The sequence below is a fragment of the Juglans regia genome, chromosome 9, assembly GCF_001411555.2.
Source record: "Juglans regia cultivar Chandler chromosome 9, Walnut 2.0, whole genome shotgun sequence".
In the NCBI taxonomy this organism is placed as follows: domain Eukaryota; kingdom Viridiplantae; phylum Streptophyta; class Magnoliopsida; order Fagales; family Juglandaceae; genus Juglans; species Juglans regia.
Window position 1 is genome coordinate 6,781,332 of NC_049909.1, and position 20,233 is coordinate 6,801,564.

Here is a 20,233-nt window from a genome sequence, read left to right on the forward strand (position 1 = left end):
CTAGTTAAATTTTAACTGGAAAAAAGTACCATATGGGTATTAAAAATCATAATCTTATTTTTTAAAATAGGTGCCAGACATTAGAATCTAATGGGTTAAACGTCGAGCTATCAAATGTGATAAATGTTTTAGCTACAGCGAGATATTATAAAAGTAAACTTATAAAGTAATGTGGTTTGATTTGATATGATAAATTGTTAAGTTATTTTTATTATAAATTAGATTATCGTATGAATTTATGTCAATTTGTGAATTTAATTTTATTAAATCTTTTTTAGTTATAACATTTCTCATTAAATATGGCTTCATTCTCATTAAATAAAGCACGCATGATCCTTACCAATTACTTTTAAATGAATGTATTATATATTTCTTTAGAAGTTGCTGAACGTGGGTTTTGTTTGGTATCAAGTTTGATTCGGTTCGGTACTAGTTTATTCTTCTTAAAAAGGGTTAAAATCGATTAGTTTGGATTTTTCTTTTTTCTAAAACTGGATTGGACTGATTAATATATATATATTATAATGTTTTATATTTTATATAATTTTTATATATAATATGTAATTATATATAAAATAGTTTTGTATTAAATAATAAATTATTAATAGTACCGGGGTAGGAGATAAACCAGTATTCTTAAAAATACAAATTTAATACATATCATTTTGGTTTTAAATTTGATCTAAAATCAGATAATCGAACCGATTACACTCTTATTGATTATTGTGCAATTACGGTAATTTTTTATTACTGTGCAATTACGGTAATTTTTGGGGACAAGTTTTTCTTGAAAACTCAACAAAGACTTTCATACTCTAGCTGTATACCAAACATTTCCCAGGCTGATCATTGTAATTTGTGACGTAAGTACGAAGATCTTTAGTTTTTGTGGAAGTTTGTTTGAGGACGCTCCAAGTTGGATATAAACGAGTCGAGTTTAAACTATAAGGGATGACCAAGACTTATTTATATAATTTTTATTTGAATACTGTCAAGTTTGAGCTTTTCATCAAATTGGATTTTATGTTCATTAATAGTTTCTTTAATATTGAATGTGTTTGAATTTCTTCTCCAAAGTCCAATTGCATCATTTCGATAAAATATTTTATTTTATAAATTTATATACAAGTTTTACAAACAAATTTTAATTTTTGCTAATATCTTTATAAAGTTTATATATTAATAGTGATGAGTGGGAGCTACTCCCACTCTTACTGATGTTTTTTTTTTCTTTTTTTCATATTTTTTTAATACATTTAAATATTTTTAAAAAATAAAAAATATATATTAATACATTTAAAATTACTTTCTTAATTACTAAGTAAAAAAATAATAATAATTTGACCAGCGATCAAATAGAATGGACAAAATGGAAAGGCAAAGTAACCTTTTTCTAATAGTGATTAGATCCTGCATAAGAAGTTAAGTAACATGTTTAGCATTAGGAACATAATTTACTCTAATCTCTTTAAATATCTTAAATATTCTCATTTTAAATATAGAAAATAATAACATGAAAAATAATAAATATAAAGTTTTACGATAAAGTTGTATCGTTTCATAATCAAATATAAGATTTATATAAATAAAAATTTGAGTGAAACAAAGCTAATGAGCTTTGTTCAAGTGCAGCAGCTCCATCCAACTATCAGAACTTGTTGCTATTTATAATATCAAATTTTAAACAATCTGAACTTTTGTTTAAGCTCTAATTGCTAAATTCAATAGTAATAAAAAAATATAAAGGTTTAATCTTAATAGTAAAAATCATTTCTAGATTATAAATTATCAAAATCTAATAAATTAAGATGCATATTATAGAAGAGGTCGTGATTCAAAGATAAATATTTTTTTTCCCAATTATCTTTACTTTCTATTTATCTTTATTATATACATCTAGTGTTTGAATTTTGAAGATTTTTAAGAAACTCAAAAGTCCTTTGTTATCTAAAGAGAAAGTCTACTTTGCCGCACCAAACATTCAGCTTTGGTTTGACGGCTTGGTATTTTTTATTTTTATTTTTAACCGAATGATGAACATGGAGTTTCTTTGGTACTTAGAACTAAGGCCATGGCACTTGGAACTAAGGCCTTGTTTCCTTTTATAAAATTTTTTATTTTTTTCATCTAATTATTACAATTTATTTAAATTTTCACATAAAATAAAATAAATAATTCAATTTTTTCAAATTTCAAAATAAAAATAATATTAAAAATATATATACTAACAATATTTTATTCAACTATCTCAACTCATCTCATCTCATCTAAAAGAAACAAGACCTAAAAATACAATTTACTTGAATTTGCTTGGTTTGAGCTTGAGAATTGGACCAATTAAATTTTGATGGGTTCATGGTCTTACAAGCAGCTGTGGATATATAGAACATGTATACAAGGAGAAACCATAACTGAGATTTAAATATTAATCAAGCTGGATCTGCACGAACTCTATAGTAGATCACAATATCCAATCCAATAACAGATAACCAAACTGGCAGGGCTCAATTCAAAAAACCCAGAAGCCCGCTTATGGAAAACTCAACAATATATATATATACATATACAAGTAAAAACGAGATGAGCACCATTTCAAAAAACATGGAGCTTCTTCACCCCATAACCAATCTCTAATAATCTTTATCCTTGATAGATAGCTTCAACAAAGCATCTCCTTTCTGGTTTCCATATTGCCTCTTTTTTTCAGAACACCAGAGAATTCTATGCTTTCCACAACCAAATTCTCCAAACATCCTTCCTTGGTGGATGGCAATGGTGAGTGTACTGAAACTTCACCAATGGATGCTAAATTCATCAGCTCAGAGTCATCTAAACCTTTTGCTGGCCCAAGACTACATCGTTCAGTCCCATGCTTTGCCAATGCATCTTTGAATTTCTTGATCTGTAATGCCAGAAATTTAGGCTTGGATTATGGAATACAAATACCCCTTTAAAAGTTATGAGAAGTAGAACTTACCGTGGCATTGGTGCAGCTGAAGCTGCATAGACGGCCATCTGCACCTCTATAGAACCTAAAGAATGGAAGGACATGAATGTGGAGACCGTGGCACATGGGTTTGAGATCCTCATAGTTAACTTTAAGAAAAATCGCATTAGGGTTCAACTCAGCCAGCTGACAGATCTGAAAAAACAAGAATCCGAATTTATGGTTTAATAACCAAATTAATTCGATAAAACTTTGTGATGGGACAATTTAATGAAAAAAACAGGTGAAAATTTCTGAATACCATTCAGAAATCAAATATACCTTGGGATGGAGAGCTTTGCAGCCTCCACAACCAGGTGAATAGAAGTCGACGATGACCAACCTATCACCAGCATTAAGCAGCGAATCCACAAGTTCTTGCGCCGATTGAATCTCCACCATGTTGGGTTTAGGAGTCTTCTCCCACCATCTCATATTTCGGCTTACACAGATTGATGCTTGTGCCTGAAATCAGAGCATCAGTTCTAGAAACGCAATAAAAAACACAAATTTCTTCAAAATATAAAATCCCCAAAAGGCAAGATAAATATTTACATACATGAATAGAGAAATTGCTCGAGGATTTGGGACTCCAGCGTCTATGACCCTTTTGATCTGAGACAAGTAAGGGCTTTCCCATAAAATCATACCCCAAAACTGGAAAAGCTCTTGGTTTTGAGTCTCTAGAGGGTGAAACACCAAAGGAGGGATAAAACCCACAAATGCTTCTGGATTTTGAGCCAAGAATAGTTTCATTCAAATTCAACCCATCTGAGTAAAGGAAGCTCTTCATCGACCAAGCCATCGTAAGAATGTAAATCGGAGTACTTTGGGGGGGCTTATAACACGAAACAACCAAAACCACTTCAGTTTTTGGATGAAGCACCAGTTATTGGAATCAGAAGTAGGGGGGCATGTAAAGTTCGGCAGAAAAACCTCGGAGATCCTCCGAACGGAAACCCAAGCAATGCCCACTTCGAATTTTCAACCAAAAAGCGCTCGATTTGACAGGAAATCCGCTCTTTTTGACTAGTTTCCGTGGTTTGGAGAGAGAGAGAGAGAGTTTGTTTGTTCTATCAAAGGAAGAGGAAAAGTGAGATAAAAAGGAAAAGGGCCGCGATCTTTGCGATTTGGATATTACTTTATCCAGTTTCTTTTTTTTTTTCCTTCTTTTTTGATAAATACTTTATCCAGTTTCTAAAACTGAATTCTCAAATTTTTTTTCTTCTGGATAATTGATGCCGAATTTGAGCGTGTCGGGTAGAGATATGTCCCACGAAACCGCGGAGCTGACTGTGTTTTGCCTCAGCAATGCGTGGACGAGGTCCCAGTTCTTAATAATTTAATAAAAAATGAAATGTCAGGTAGTAATAAAAATAAAAATAAAAATAAAATAAATACAACCCAAAATATTCGGAAAATCACTTAAAATATATCATATTTATAAATAATTAAAAATAAGAAAACAGTAACAGTACATCTATAAAATTTAAAAATTGGTTAAAATAGTTAGGATGTGATGCATAAAAATGAGAAGAAAAAACAATAAAAACATAATAAAATATGGATAAGCGTAGGTGGTGTATGAGATTTCACATTACTTGAGAATGAGAGCTCTTTATGAGGTTCCAATTATATCATTAACTAATTCTTTTAGAGTATAAGTCATGTGGTTTGAGCCTTCTATTGAGGCGTTACAAATGATATCAGAGTCCATTCCAATCAAAAATACGAAATTTTAGCCATACCTCCTACAATGGACAGGCTCGACGAGGACATCGAAAATTTGAGAGGGGTAGATTGTGATACCCCATATAATATGGATAAAGGTAGGTGGTTTATGAGATCCCACATTGTTTGGGAATGAGAAATTCTTACTTTTTATAAGGTTCCAATGAGGTTCTAATTGTATCATTGACTAGTACTTTTGGAGTATAGACCATGTGATTTGGGCCTTTTATCGGGGCGTTACAAATGAAAGCATTTCTGGTTGGGATAGTCTCTGATACTATTTGTAACGCTCTAATAGAAGGTTCAAACCACATGACCTATACTCCAAAAGGACTAGTCAATGATACAATTAGAGCCACATTGGAACCTTATAAAAAGCAAGAAATTCTCATTTCCAAGTAATGTGAAATCTCATATACCACCTACCATTATCCTTATCTTATGGGATATTATATTTTTATTTTAAAATTTAAAAAAGTTGAATTATTTTTTATATTTTATTTAAAAATTTGAAAAAGTTGTAATGATTAGTTAATGATTACATAAAAAGTTTAAAAATTTGAAAATAAAAAGTGTTTACTTTTAGTGATGCTTAAGAAGGAGATGTGATGATATAAGATATATCATATTCTCAACATCCAAAGGAGGCCCTATAGACGGTTGGATTTGGTGCTAGAAACACGTTTTAATGGTATGAATATCTCAAATCATCTGTAAATAATAGTAAAATAGTTTATAAATTGTAGTGAAATTATGGTAAATAATTTATGAATAGTAATGAATTGTTTGTTTGTTTTCACAACCATTATCATCTCATCTCCTCTAATGGTTACAAATTTTTAAATTTCAATACAAAATAAAATAAACAATTCAATTTTTTTAAATTTCAAAACAAAAATAATATTAAAAAAATATATTCTAATAATATTTTATTCAATTTTCAACTTTTGTCTCAACTCATCTTATCTCATCTTATCTGCGAAAACAAACGAGACCTCATCTCATCTTATTTTATTTTAGGGGATATTTGGATGATGTTGAGATGGTTTGATCTCATCTCATCTCATATTATCTCATCTCATCCATCTCATTTCATTTCATTTCATTCCATCACATATCAACAACATCCAAATATCATTCAAATATATATATTTTCAATTTCAAATTTTTAACTTTTTCATCTAACATTACAACTTTTCCAAACTTTCAAATAAAACACAAAACATAGAAGATAAAAATAATTCAACATTTTCAAATTGTAAAATAAAAATAATATTTTAACTTTATAATATTCGTATTTAATTTTTTTTCTCGTCTCTCAAAACCTATAAAACATTATAATTTAACTATTTAAATATTATTTATAAATTTTTTATCTTATCTCGTTTCTAAAACATCTCCTAAACTTCCAAACACAGTTCTAACATAGGAGGATGTAGATAATGAAATGAAGGTGTATAAGTCATGCACGTGAGTTGGTTTCACATAAAACCGCTTTAGAATACACGTGAGATAAATTAATAAAGTGTGCAGAGGTCATAGCCCACGGGTTTGGTTGCAGCTTTCTATGTCCTTTAATAGAGATTAAAGATGGATGGATAGATATGATGCCCATCGGTTTCGATTTCTGGAATCCTGGTTTGCCCAAAAACCATGGATACAAGGCATCTTCTAGAACAAAGTCTCTGCTGAACTTTTGTGATGTTTTTAAATTTTTCTTGTAATTTTTTTTTTATAATTCTTTAATATAATATTATAATTTGAATAATATTACTATATCGACTCATTGTACTCTCTCATTTCAACTGTTTATATATTTAATTTTATTTTTATATTTTTTTTATTTTACTTACTAGGATGATTATTAATGTATTGATATTTTTTTTATATTATTTTTAAAAAATTTTAAATATTGAAAAAATATGTATAAAAAAAATGAAAAATAATTAAAAAATAGAATTTTGCTTAAGGGCACTCACAACGATTATTACTGGGCGGTATCCTGGCAACAGGTACCCTTAAAATTTTTTTTATTCCAATTTTAAAAAATTAAAATAAATCTTAAAAATGATAATATTTTATTGAAAATTATAGAGTAGTTGTAAACGTAATAAACAAGTATATAAACTAAGCGAATTTGAGAAGAGATGTACAATTAAAATACAAGAAAGAGATCTAAACAAAAACTAAAATTTATGCATTCGTACATAATAAGTCAAGAAATGCTAGCTTCACAAATAGTTTTATAGAAGTTATATTATAAACTTGATATTAAAAAAAACCATTTAAAACAAGCGCGGCAATTCTTCATTCTAACTAACCAAAAAATACATGCACAACAATTACAAAAATCAATCTTTTTAAGATGAATGTTAATGTCGTGTTTTGTACGTTTGGGCAAGGTTCTGGCAACCTGGATCAAGGTCTTCCTACCTGCAGATACAGAGATGAAGGGGATGGCTCGATGGTGGTCTGGGGAATCTCCGATGCCAAAGTCAGTATATCGCCTTAAGGAATTGTGAAATAATAATTGAGTTCAGAGAGAGTTCTTCATACCTAAGGCGTGATTTTTATACGAGATTTCTAGGGACATTTCGTAACCTGTGTCAGGGGTTCACGTCACCCCACAGTAGCCCCAGTCAAAGCCTTTAATGTAGTGTGGAGTCTAAAATGGTGTCATTAATGTGACGTGGCTCTCCGGGTAGTGCCTCGACAATAGGTGATAGGTGCTGCCCCTTTTCATGCCCATCATCAAAAAATGAAGGGTTGTCTGTACTTCCCATTCACTTGTTGGCAAAGATCTTTTAATGCTAGGTATCATAGGGAGATATCAGGGTCTGCATGTCCCATCTGTCACCTTTCACCCATTTCCCGCGCGATGCATCCCTTTCTACTAGCATGGTTGGTGGGTTGTGCCCTTTTCGCCGATTGCCACGCAGTTATAAAGAGAGAACTTAGCCCAAAAGGGGGCTTTAGAATCTAACCCAGGCTTGACCCAATGGGCCATGGAAGAATATTCCTTCCAATTACCTTACCAATTCTTATTGAGCGTGTTCGGTGGGAATTCCTTTATTTCTGGGGACGTTTCGATGGCACGTCTTTGACATATTGATAGGCTATTGAGTGTGCCTGTTCAACTTCCCTTTTCTAGTTGACGGCTGACGGTTTCCCTCCCTCACCGCTTAGTGCAGCGCATATTGCGGGATTTGTGTCTGTTGGCTCCTTTCTTTATGGTGTGTGGTGATTCGTGACTTGGAGGACTCCAAACATCACAGGTGCCTATTTAAACCCAAGGTCTTCCCTTTTAAGTCCATTTGCATTCATTCTCCTTTCGAGTTTTCAAAATTGTCCTCTTACTCTCCTGCCTCCTTGCTTCATTCTTACTCGTCTTCTTGCTTTGTATCCCATCTCTATCCTTTATCTCCATGGCACCCAAGAATACTTCTCGTGCAGCTCTTCAGGGCTCAAGCTCTCCCAACCCCCCTGAATCCTTCAAAACCCCTAGGGGTTGGACCCCCCAGAGGTTCGTACCGACTCCCAGCATTTCGATAGGTATAACTAGAGGTTAGACGCAACTCTTGCATTTTTTAGGTTGCTAAAGGCTTCTTTCAGAGTCCCAGACTCTGTAACCTTTAAGGTTCTTGCTATTCAATAGGGGGTCATCGACTCCGAGGGTTATGCTTTGAGGGTGGCATTGTACCCTGGCATGTTTACCAATAGACTACGACTTCCCTTCTGCCTACCGGTTCGCGACGTGTTAGACTTCCTTTGCTTGGCTCTTGCGTAGCTCCACCCCAATGCCTGGAGGATTCTAACATATTGTTGTGTCATTTGACTTCAGGCATTGGGGGAGGCTAGCCCAGAGCACCCATATCTCACTACCAGGGAGTTCCTTCTGACCCACAACATCCTGAAGGAGAAGGGTAATACTTGTAGTTTTCAGTTGCGTCAAGGGAAGATGGTGGTAAGCTTGGAGCAGCAGTATAACCAAATCAAGGACTGGACTTGGCGGTTCTTCAATCTGTCCGGCAAGGGGTAGAAGTTCCTAGCCGGACAAACAACTCTGCAGGAGTTCCTCGTTTGTGCCATCTGGCGGGTTGTGCTAGAGGATAAGAAGGTCCGATCCATGCCCACCAGAGAATAGGAGAGCCGGCTGGAAATTGTCCAAGCCTAGGTTGATTTGGACCCAGAGGATGTTGACTCAGAGGCCTTGTTGGAGAAGGCTAGCGTAAGGTGATATCTAGCCCTCCCGGCGCACTCTCGCTTTGATGACGTTCGCATCCCTACGCGACCCACTGCCTCTTTGGGGCGCAAGAGGCCTCTAAGCTCGCCGTTGGAGGGAAAGGAGAAAAAGTCTCGGGTCGAGGACCCTGGGAACATTAGTTCCAACTTTGCTCCACCACCCCAATTTGGGCAATCATCCATCCTCGTGGTTGTTCATCGGCTGAGATCGTTCGACTAATGCAGGGGCTGCTTTGATTACCTCACAGTCTCTTGCTTCCAAGACTACGCTGCCTCCCACCAAGTGGTTCCGTAGTCACTGATGAGTCCCAAAGGGTCTGGTATACTACTGAGGTGGACGAAGCCCCTTGGTTTGTGATCCCCCCCCCCTGGTTTCTCGGGCGGGCCATTTCTTCTCCTACTGCACCAAGAAATGCAGGGAAGGCCCAGGTCCTCACTTCGGCTGACGAGATGTTGGCGCTGCATTTCTACGAGGCCTTATTGGAACACCCCTCAAGAGTGTCCAAGATCGTTGTCCCTCCCCCTGAAGTCAATCTTGAGATGATTCCCTCCCTAGAGAGAGATGAACGCACGGTCAGGGCCGAGGGCTTTCCATCCGTTGGGGGGCAGGTACAGGTTCACAGTGTGGGGAACGTCTTTGACCTTGGTGAAGATAGGGTTTTTATCCCTAAGTCCCCTTTTGACTATTTGCTTAAGCATGAAGCTACTTTGATGGAGACGCCCCTGGTGGTTGCCTCGAAGGTCTTGGCAGCTTTGCTTGAGGCTGAGATCTTGTTGATGTCAGCAGAGGCTAATGTGGCTTCGGTGGTCTCTCCAGAGGCCAAGGCCTTGTTGGCCTCCATTAACGCCATCACGGCCTTCGTCATGGTCCCGCCAGAGACTAAGGCCGAGGCAACAACAACGAAGGTGTTCTTGAAACTGACAATGGAGGTGGAAGCAGAGGTCTTCGTCGTCTGCCTAGAGGCTAAGTTTAGGACAGATCCTGAAGCTGGCACCTGGGAGAAGGTTTCTGAGGAGCCTTAGGATGACTCGACAGGCTATGTTGGGTCTTCGTCTGGCCCCTGCTCGAAGGGCCGAGCAGTTCCCCTATCTAAGTGGACTTCCCTCCCCTGCACTTAGGGCACGTAGGGTCGTCTCACAAGGCAGGTGGGAGCAAGGCTCCATGGGCTGAATCCGGGTTTGAGAGAGCCTGTACTGAGTCCATCCGAGGGATGGTGAGCACAATTATGCATTTTTTCTAGGGTAAGCTTTGGCGTTTCCTTTTACTTCTCCCACTTTCTTTTCTTGTTGCTAACTTAACTCGTGTATTTGTTAGCAAGTGGAACATAAATGAGCATGAAAAGCAATGGAATTCTTAAGTAGAAGTAACATAATGAACTTCAATTTCAATACTCGTGCTAAAGCAACAAAAATAAAGAATAGAGATAAAAAAAAATTTGAAAAACAAACATAGAAAGATGAACTGAAAGCAAAAATAGCATGCAAAAATGCAAATCATCTCAAGACTCTCCCCCCAACTTAAAACTTTCATTGTCCTCAATGTAATCAAAGTAAAACAATAAAGAATAGAGATGAAGAAGAGTACCTTGAGGTGATGACTTGAAACTAGAACTTTTATACCTATAGAAAGGGTTAAAAGCAAAACAAAATGGAAAAACAAAAATAAAGTCAACCTAACTAAGACACCTACACTAAAACTAATCATGTGGCTGGTCATGATAGATAGGGTCCTCCAAATTAATGGAATCTTCCTCATGTAAAAAATTCTCAAGAAATGGCTTAAGACGATGTCTGTTCACTTCAAAATTACTTCCATTCTTGAAGTTCTCAATTTCTACAGCACCATGAGGGAAAACCGTTTTAACAATGAAAGTTCTAGTCCACCTAGATCTCAATTTTCCTGAAAATAAATGCAATCTAGAATTATACAAGAGAACCTTTTGAGATGGTTCAAAAGATTTTCTCAAAATGTGTTTGTCATGAAAGACCTTCATTCTCTCTTTGTAAATCCTAGAAATGTCATAAGCATCCCTGTGAATTTCTTCCAACTCATTCATTTGCAATTTTTGTAAAGGGCTAGCCTTGCCTAAATCAAAACTCAACATTTTAATAGACCAATAAGATTTATGTTCCAACTCCACAGGTTGGTGGCAAGCTTTTCCATAAACAATTCTATAGGGAGACATACCTACAAGGGACTTAAAAGTAGTACGGTAAACCCAAAGAGCATCGGGTAGTCTCAAAGATCAATTTTTGCGGCTTGGATTCACCGTTTTTTCTAAAATTTGTTTTATTTCCCTATTGACAAGCTCAACTTGACCACTTGTTTGTGGGTGATATGGTGTCGCAACTTTATGATTAATGCCATATTTTCTCATCAAAGCCTTAAAAGATCTATTACAAAAATGTGATCCCCCATCACTAATAATGGATCGAGGTATTCCAAACCTTGAAAAAACATTCTCCTTCAAGAATTCCAAAACAACTTTGTGACCATTAGTTCGACAAGGAATAGCCTCTACCCACTTGGAAACATAATCTAAAGCTACTAGAATGTAGAAGTATCCAAAAGAGGATGAAAAAGGACCTATGAAATCAATGCCCCAACAATACGAAATTTCAATGACTAAAATCGGGTTTAGAGCCATCATATTTCTACGAGTCATTCCACCCAACTTTTGACAAGGCTCACAAGATTTGTAAAAATCATGAGAATCTTTAAACATGCTAGGCCAATAAAAGCCACATTGCAGAATTCTTGCAACAGTTTTCCTTGAAGAAAAATGGCCTTCACAAGCTTCATTATGACAAAAGGAGATGACACTATTTATTTCATTATCAGGGACACATATCTTAATAATTTGGTCGGGACAATACTTGAATAAATAAGGATCATCATAGAAAAACTTACGTACCTCAATCATGAAACGTTTCTTGTCTTGGGCATTCTAATGAGATGGTGTTTTACCTGTGACAATAAAATTAACAATATTAGCATACCGGGGTAAACTAGCAATGGAAAACAATTGCTCATCAGGAAATGAATCCTTGATAGGCAACGCATCCATAGAATCATCAAAAGTAAGGCGTGACAGATGATCTGCCACCACATTTTCTACTCCATTTTTATCTTTGATGGTAATGTTAAATTCTTAAAGTAGAAGGATCCACCTAATTAATCATGGCTTAGCATATTTCTTTGAAAGAAGATACTTAGATTGCATGGTCAGTAAAAACAACAACAGGAGAGCCAAGAATATATGCACGCAATTTATCTAGAGCAAACACCACATCAAGTAATTCTTTTTCAGTTGTAGAATAATTCATTTGAGACCCATTTAAAGTCATACCTGCATAATAGATCACATATGGCTTTTTATCCTTACGTTGCCCTAGAACAGCTCTTATTGCATAACCACTTGCATCACACATGATTTCAAAAGCCAAAGTCCAATCTGGTTATTGGTGTAGTCGTAAGTATGCCTTTTAGCTTATCAAAAACGTTTTGACAACCTTGGGTCCATTCAAAGGAAGTATCATTTGTTAGAAGGTTGCACATAGGTCTAGATATGGAACTAAATTATTTTATGAACCTTCTATAAAATCCAGCATGCCCTAAAAATGATCTAACATTTTTAACAATCTTAGGTGTGGGCAAATTAGAAATTAGATCAATTTTTGTTTTGTCAACCTCTATGCCCTTGGAAGACACAATATGGCCTAACACAATCCCTTTCGAGATAATGAAATGACACTTATCCTAATTTAGCAACAAATTATTTTCTTCACACCTAGTCAAGACTGCTTGCAAGTTAGAAAGACATACATCAAAAGAGTCACCAAACACAGTAAAATCATTTATGAAAACCTCCAAATAATGTTCTATCATATCACTAAAAATACTCAATATGCATATTTGAAAAGTGGCAAGTGAATTATATAAACCAAATGATATCCTCTTGAATGCAAATGTACCAAAAGGGTAAGTGAAAGTGATTTTCTCTTGATCGAAAGTGGTTTTCTCTTGATTTTTAGGTGCAATTTTAATTTGATATTATCTTGAGTACCTATCCAAAAAACAATAATATTCATGACCAGCTACCCTCTCAACAATTTGATCCAAGAAAGGTAAAGGGAAGTGGTCTTTCTTAATGACAACATTCAACCTCCTATAGTCAATGCACATGCACCAACCTGTGACAACACGGGTTGGGATCAACTCATTATTCTCATTCTTGACTATTGTTATTCCAGATTTTTTAGGCACAACTTGTGTAGGACTTAAGCATTTACTATCAGCAATGGGGTATATGATACCCATATCTAACAAATTTAGCACTTTAGTCCTAACTACCTCTTTCATTGTAGGGTTTAACCTACATTGCATCTCCCTAGATGGTTTAGCATCGTCCTCTAAATAGATTTTGTGAGTGCAAACTAGAGGACTAATACCCTTGATGTCAGCAATGCTCCACTCTATAGCACTCTTGTGCCTTTTCAAAACATTCAATAATTTACTCTCTTGCATATGGTTACGTTTAGAAGATATTACCATAGGAAAAGTCTCCTTGGGTCCTAGATAAGCATACTTGAGCTCCATAGGTAATGGCTTCAACTCCAATTTCGGTGCTTGTTCACATGAAGGTATCAAGTGATTCTTGCATGGCTGCAAATTCTCAAATTTTGGTTTCCACTTGTTCATTTTCGAATCCTATGAAGAGTTTAAGAGAGAATAGATATATGAAATACCTGAATTTTCACTATAATAAAAATCACAAGAATTGAGTATACAAGCCTCTAATGGATCTAAACAACAAGTTTTTCTAAACTGTCATTCAACAAGTGTTTCAATGAAATTAATTTCATGAACATCATTTTCATCTCTAGGCAGCTTACAAGTGTTGAAAATATTAACCTCTAAAGTCATATTGCCAAAAGATAGTTTTAAAAACTCATTCCTACAATTGATCAAATCATTAGAAGTAGAAAGGAAGGGCTGACCTAAAATCACATGTATTTGGCAAGTGCTATTGAGAGTGGGGTCCATGTCCAAGACAATAAAATCAACAGGATAATAAAATTTATCCACTTAGTCCAACACATCTTCAACAACACCTCTAGTAACTTTCATAGATCGATCAGCAAGTTGTAAAGTTATGGAAGTGAGTTTTAATTCACCAAGATCTAACTGCTCATATATAGAATATGACAAAAGATTCACACTAGATCCAAGATCAAGCAAAACTTGCTCTATTTTAGAATTACAAATCATGCATGAAATAGTAAGAGATCCTGGATCTTTGTATTTAAGAGGTGCTTTGTTTTGAATGATTGCACTCACTTGTTCAGTAAAAAATGCCTTCTTCTGTACATTAAGCTTGCGCTTAACAGTACATAAATCTTTTAAAAACTTGGCATATGAAGGAATTTGCTTTATGGCATCCAAAAGTGGAATGTTCACTTTAACTTGCTTGAACACTTCAAAAATTTCACCATTGTGATTCACTTTTTGAGGAGGAACCAATCTTTGAAGAAAAGGGGTAGGGATAGGACAAACAACCTTATCACTTTTGGGCTCATTTGGTTCATCACTACTCTTTGATTTTGAAAACATTTCTAGTTCTTTTGGTGGGATGGTCTTGTCAATGACCTTCCCAATTTGAAGAGTAGTGATAGACTTAACATACTCAAATTTGTCACCATTGACACTAGATTCACCTACACTAAACTGACCTTGTGGATTGAGTTGTGCTTGAGTAGGAAATTTTCCTTTTTCTTGATTGTTCAAAGAAGTGGTCAACTTAGTTAGTGTGTTCCTAATGTCGTTGATGGCTTGGGAATTTGATTATTGATGGTTATTTGTGTTTGCATAAATTGTTGCAAACTTGTGGAAATTTGGTGCAATGCATCCTCAAGATTTTTCTTTGGTGGTGGAGCATTGTAAGGCATAAAATTGAGAGGACCTTGAGTAGGAGCTGTAGCCACATTATCATTCATCCAGCTAAAGTTTGGATGATTCCTCCATCCAAGATTATAAGTCTCTGAATAGGGAGAGGAATATGACTTTTTGACCATGTTTATTGCATTTGCTTGATCATGCAACACCTCTTTAAAAGCTGAAAGTGTAGGACATTCATTTGTTAGGTGTCTCATGGTCTCACAAATACTACAAACCTCATTCACTTTAGGCACATCAGTGACTTCATTAGCTTTCCTAAATTCCATGGCTTCAAGTTTCTTAGTCAAATTTGCTACCCTAGCTTTACGGTCATCATCTTCCTTAAGTTGGTATCTACTACTTCTAGAGGGGTTGGTGGAAAGTTTGGATGTATCTGAAGTATCAATGGTATTTCAAGATTGGGCATTCTCAGCTAAAAGATCAAAATATTCAAAAGCCTCTTAGGGGTCTTTGTTTAAAAACTCTCCATTGCACATCATCTCTATGTATTTTGAGACTTAAACTGTTATAGAAAAAACTGATTATACGCCAAGTTTCATTGCCATGATATGGACAAGAATGAAGCAAATCTTTAAATCTTTCACAACATTGGTAAAATGTATCACTTTCTTTTTGTGAAAAATTCATCATTTGTCTCTTGAGAGCATAAGTCATATGGATTGGAAAAAAAATTCTTTAGAAACTCAGTTTGCATCTCTTGCAAAATATCAATTGACCCAGGTCTCAAATTGTTAAGCCAAATCTTTGCCTTCTCTTTAAGAGAGAAATGAAAGAACTTAAGCCTAATGGTCTCATCACTACAAGTCTGGTCATGTAAGGTAGCACATACTTCTTCAAACTCCTTAATGTGTAGATAAGGACTTTCAGATTCTAAGCGATGGAATCTAGAAAGTAATGGAATCATACCGAGCTTAAAATTAAAATTATATGCACTAGGAGGAAATACAATGCATAATGGAACACTACTCTTAGAGGGATGCAAATAATCTCTAAGAGTCCTAATGGGAGGAAGATCTTCATATTCTGAAATGTTGATATTGTTCCCCTCATCATGGTTTCCCTCATCATGGACACTCTCATGGATTGACATGGTATCAAGTGTGTGAGAATGATTAGATGAATTAGGCAAATTGTATAAACAATTATAATATTCCATCCTAATCAAATGTTTATCTCTATCACGAACCCAAGAGCTCAGTAATAATGTAGCAAACAAGTTTAAAATAAATCTAAAACTAAGCAAGAGAAATAAATGTAAATAAAGAAAGAAAAAAACCAAGAAAAAGAAAGAAAATAGTTGGAAAGATATTATCGAAATTGTGAATAAATTCACAAATCAATAAACCTCCCTACAAAAAGTGGGTTGCTTCAACCATGCCGCTTTCCCTGGCAACGATGCCAAAAACTTGCTGTGACTTTAATAATGCTCCCAAGTGTAGGATTGTCACACAGTAATAACTCGGTGAGTCCAAGATTGAATCCACAGGGAAGGGTGTAGAATTGCAATCCAAAGCAAGAAAATCAAATAGAACAAGAAAACTTTATAGAAAAGATTATCAATGGTTGATTGAGTTACTGAAAAAAAAAAAAAAGCCAAAACTATGGAGAAAACTATCAATATCTTAAAACACTAATGCTTCGTGATTCACACACAACACATCTAATGATAGTTTCAGCAATCTATTTTATAACTCAATTAAAATTCATACGAAAAATGATCTCAGTCGGATGACTTGGCCACTAAAGCACATATTACTTTTCAAAGATAGTTTCGTAAATTGGATTGATTTTAGGTAAAATAGATCTAGAGAATTTATGCGTAGGGAACTCTAAGCATTCAACGTGCTCGGAGTCTACGATAAATCAAATAACCATACAAAATAAATCTCTTTTCCAGAATGGTAAGTCAATCAGAAAACACCAAAATTTAAACATAAAAACAATATGCAGATTGTTAAGAACATATCAAAAGATGGTTGGGCTCCAACACTTTAGCAAGATGTTTAGCAATCCATCAACAAAAGAAAATAAAACAATAAACTCAAATTGTTCTTGGCCTCCTCCCACTCAATTCCCCCATAATGATATGTTTTTCTCGGGTATAAAAGAAACCCTAACATTTTCCTGATTCTCGCATAAAAAATTGTCTAACTTTTAAGACTCAAATTGGCAACTGTGTGCATGCTTCAGGCTATCTTCTAGCGCGTACAAATTTTTAGACATCCGTATCACATACGAATTATCGTAGACTTTATCACATATGAATTGCCTAACTTTTAGGACTCATATTTAGACATCTTTATCACATACAAATTTTTAACCCTTTAAGATAGCTTTCCAATGCATCAAAAGTTACATCAATCAGATGTGAGTAGAAAGTTATGATCAAAATACTAAGGTATATCCAGGCTGTTTCCTAGTGCATTTCGGACTTGCACTTCTTGCAGTTTCCTTTTGTGATTTCTTTCTTTTTTCTTTATCCAAATTACTCTCAAACCCTACAAAGAAACATTTTATGCATTAAGACTCATTTTAAGCACAAACTTAAGAAAATAACATTATTCTAAAACAATCTATAATATGCATGAATTAACCTAAACTAAATATAATAAATCTATCTACTGATGAGATGAATGTGCAAAACTAAGCTATTATCATGGGTAGGGGTGTAAGCAATCTGGTTCGGTTCAGTTTTGGGTGTATTTTAGAACCAAACCAGTATATACCAGTTTTGAGAATTGAAGAACCGATATCGGACCGATTCACCCCCGAAACCGGCACTTCCTGTTTTATAGGTTCCGGTCTGGTTTTACAGATTTTCCTAATGAACTAGAAAGGTCAAACACTTAGGAAGTTGAGCTTGGAACAACAAACTGATAAATTAAAAGAATTGTCTATTTATAAAAATCATATGCAACAAAAAATAAGAATTATAGTAAAACTATTATAGTATACGTACATTATTTATAAGAATCATATTATCATATATGTTAGTGATAATATGATGGTTACCTAAAATTAAAATTAAAAGATTTTATGTTATCTTAATTTTATGTTATTTATAAGATTTTATATTATATTAATTTTATGTTATTATACATGAATTTTAAAATTTTAAAATTTCATGTTATATTAATTAGAAACTTAGCATATAATATACATAATATAAATAAATCATATAAAAAATTATTTATATATAATATATGAACCGGTTCGGTCCGGTATAAAAAAAAATCAAAATAGGAACAGGACCAACTTGGTACCGGTTTTGAAAAAATGAAACCGATACTGGACCGAACCGAACTGGTTTGAGTTGGTCTACCGATTTTTATTTTCAGCCCTAATGGTCGGGGGGCTTTAGAGGAGGAGAACTAGGCCCTTTGTTCTCTTTCAAACCTGGTCTGGTTGCACGCCAACTGGGTTTGCAAGGATAAAATGGAGCTAGTGGAGACCCTTACAAAAGTGGAGTCCAGCCGTTGGTGAAAGCAGAAAATGATCGACATGCTTCATTGTCGGATGGCTCGAATGAGGTCAGATCTTGACAAGTCGCTGGAAGAGAACGACCAACATCGCCTCAAGCCAGCACTTTGTGGGGGAGGCATGAGACACCCTATCGCACTTGTCAGACTGCCAAGCGAAGGAGCTTGAGGAACTGAAGAGGGCTGTCCAAAAGCTTAAGGAAGAGAACTTGAAGTTGAAGAGGCAATGCGACTCCGCTCAATCGTACAATTGGCTCAACGACCAATACACGTCTCTCTCAAAGTCATTGACGCGTAAGTTGGACAGACTTGAGTCCAAGGCCCAGCGGTTGAAGGACCTAGAGGCCGAGATGGTTGTGGCTCGTGCGACAGTACAGATGGGGGAATTGGTGTGGAGGAGTTGGAAGCCAGGCTGGGCGAGGTTGAGCATCAGGTGTCTTCTTGCGACTTCATCATCCAGGACTTGAGGTCAGATTTGACCTAGGTCCAAGGCATCGTTCCCCGTTTGAACAATCAGCTGAAGCTGGTCAGGGTAGTCCATGACAAGCCTGGTCCTTGGGTTATCTGGAGGGCTTGGAGAGGATGTGGGACCATGTGTTGGTGAACCCACAGGATGACCTGAGGGCCCAGAACCTGGAGTCTCTTCCCCCGAATGTAGTTGCACTGAAGCATGGTGCTATTATGGCCAATGACCTGATGCCAGATGCCTTTCCTGACGACCCCACCAGCTGATCTTGCACTTTCTCCTTTTTTTGTACATTTTGTTCTTTATTCCTTGAGTAATAGAAACATTGTATATTCTGTGACATAATGGATGTCGTTCTTTCTTTATGTGTCTTTAGCCTTCTTTTTCCCTCCGTTTCCTTTTATTTGCTTTCTCTATCAGAGCACTCAATAGATTCGGGGTTAAAGTTGGGGCTTTCTTTGCTTCTTGTCTTGTCGTGACCTTTCAATGGGGTTGGTTGCTTAGTTAGCTAGCTGGACCAGCCCGCTATGTCCCAACGGGTAGTTAGTGTGCATAGGGGGAGTCACGTGACGATGCTTTAAACAACTCAGATTAGTTAACACAAGTAATTCCAACTATAAGTGTGAGGTGAGTAAAACCTGCACTTCGTTGCGAGAGAGGTCGGGCTGTCTGGAGACCCACCCCACCTCTTTGAGTCTCATGGTGAGGTAAGTAGTAGAAGCTTGGCCGTGCCACAGAAGCAAAACCAATTAGCTTAAATAATCTCCAATCACAATCTAATACCTGAATTGTCTTGTTGGAGTGTGGTGAAGGTCTGAGGCAACACTTATTGCGCGATTGTAAACACTTGGCATTTTCTGGAGGAGGTGTCATCCCAAGAGTAATGTCAGGTAGTCGAAAGGCTGAACCCGCTATTCTCCATGAGAGAGGTCAGGCTGTCTAGAGACATAACGCGCCTCTTAGAGCTCCCCGAGGAGGTAAGTAGTCGGGTAGTTTGGTACTAGACCTGCACTTTGCCGTGACGGAGGTCAGGGTAAGCAGTCGGGCAGCGTAAAGACTAGACCTACACTCCACCATGAGAAGGGCCAAGTAGCCCGGGGACTAGACTTGCCCCTTTAAGCCTCACAGGGAGGTAAGTTATCAGGCAGTTTGAAACTAGACTCGCACTTACCTGTTGACGCCACATGAAATGTAAGTTGTCGGGCAGGCTAAAGCTAGACCCCTCACTTCATTGTGATGGAGGTCGGGGTAAGTAGTCGGGTAGCGAAGTGGCTAGACCCGAACCCCACCGTGAGAGAGGCCAAGCAGCCAGAGTGCTATACTTGTCTCATGTGGTAGTAAGTTGTTAGGCAGCTTGAGACTGGACCCGC

The 20,233-nt window shown here is 36.1% G+C and overlaps 1 protein-coding gene and 1 pseudogene across 1 annotated transcript; both read right to left on the reverse strand.

Annotated features, from left to right (window-relative positions):
- Window positions 1-2,399: 2,399 nt before the first annotated feature.
- Window positions 2,400-4,135, reverse strand: LOC109004008 (thioredoxin-like 1-2, chloroplastic). The gene is made up of 4 exons (XM_018982383.2): window positions 3,546-4,135; window positions 3,269-3,451; window positions 2,978-3,142; window positions 2,400-2,902 (listed from the first exon to the last, which is right to left on the reverse strand). Exons 1-4 carry the CDS (start codon window positions 3,789-3,791, stop codon window positions 2,660-2,662), a joined length of 837 nt encoding a protein of 278 aa, XP_018837928.2. The 5' UTR covers window positions 3,792-4,135; the 3' UTR covers window positions 2,400-2,659.
- A 7,070-nt stretch (window positions 4,136-11,205) lies between these two features.
- On the reverse strand, window positions 11,206-13,661 carry LOC118349407 (annotated as a pseudogene).
- Between the last annotated feature and the right edge of the window lie 6,572 nt (window positions 13,662-20,233).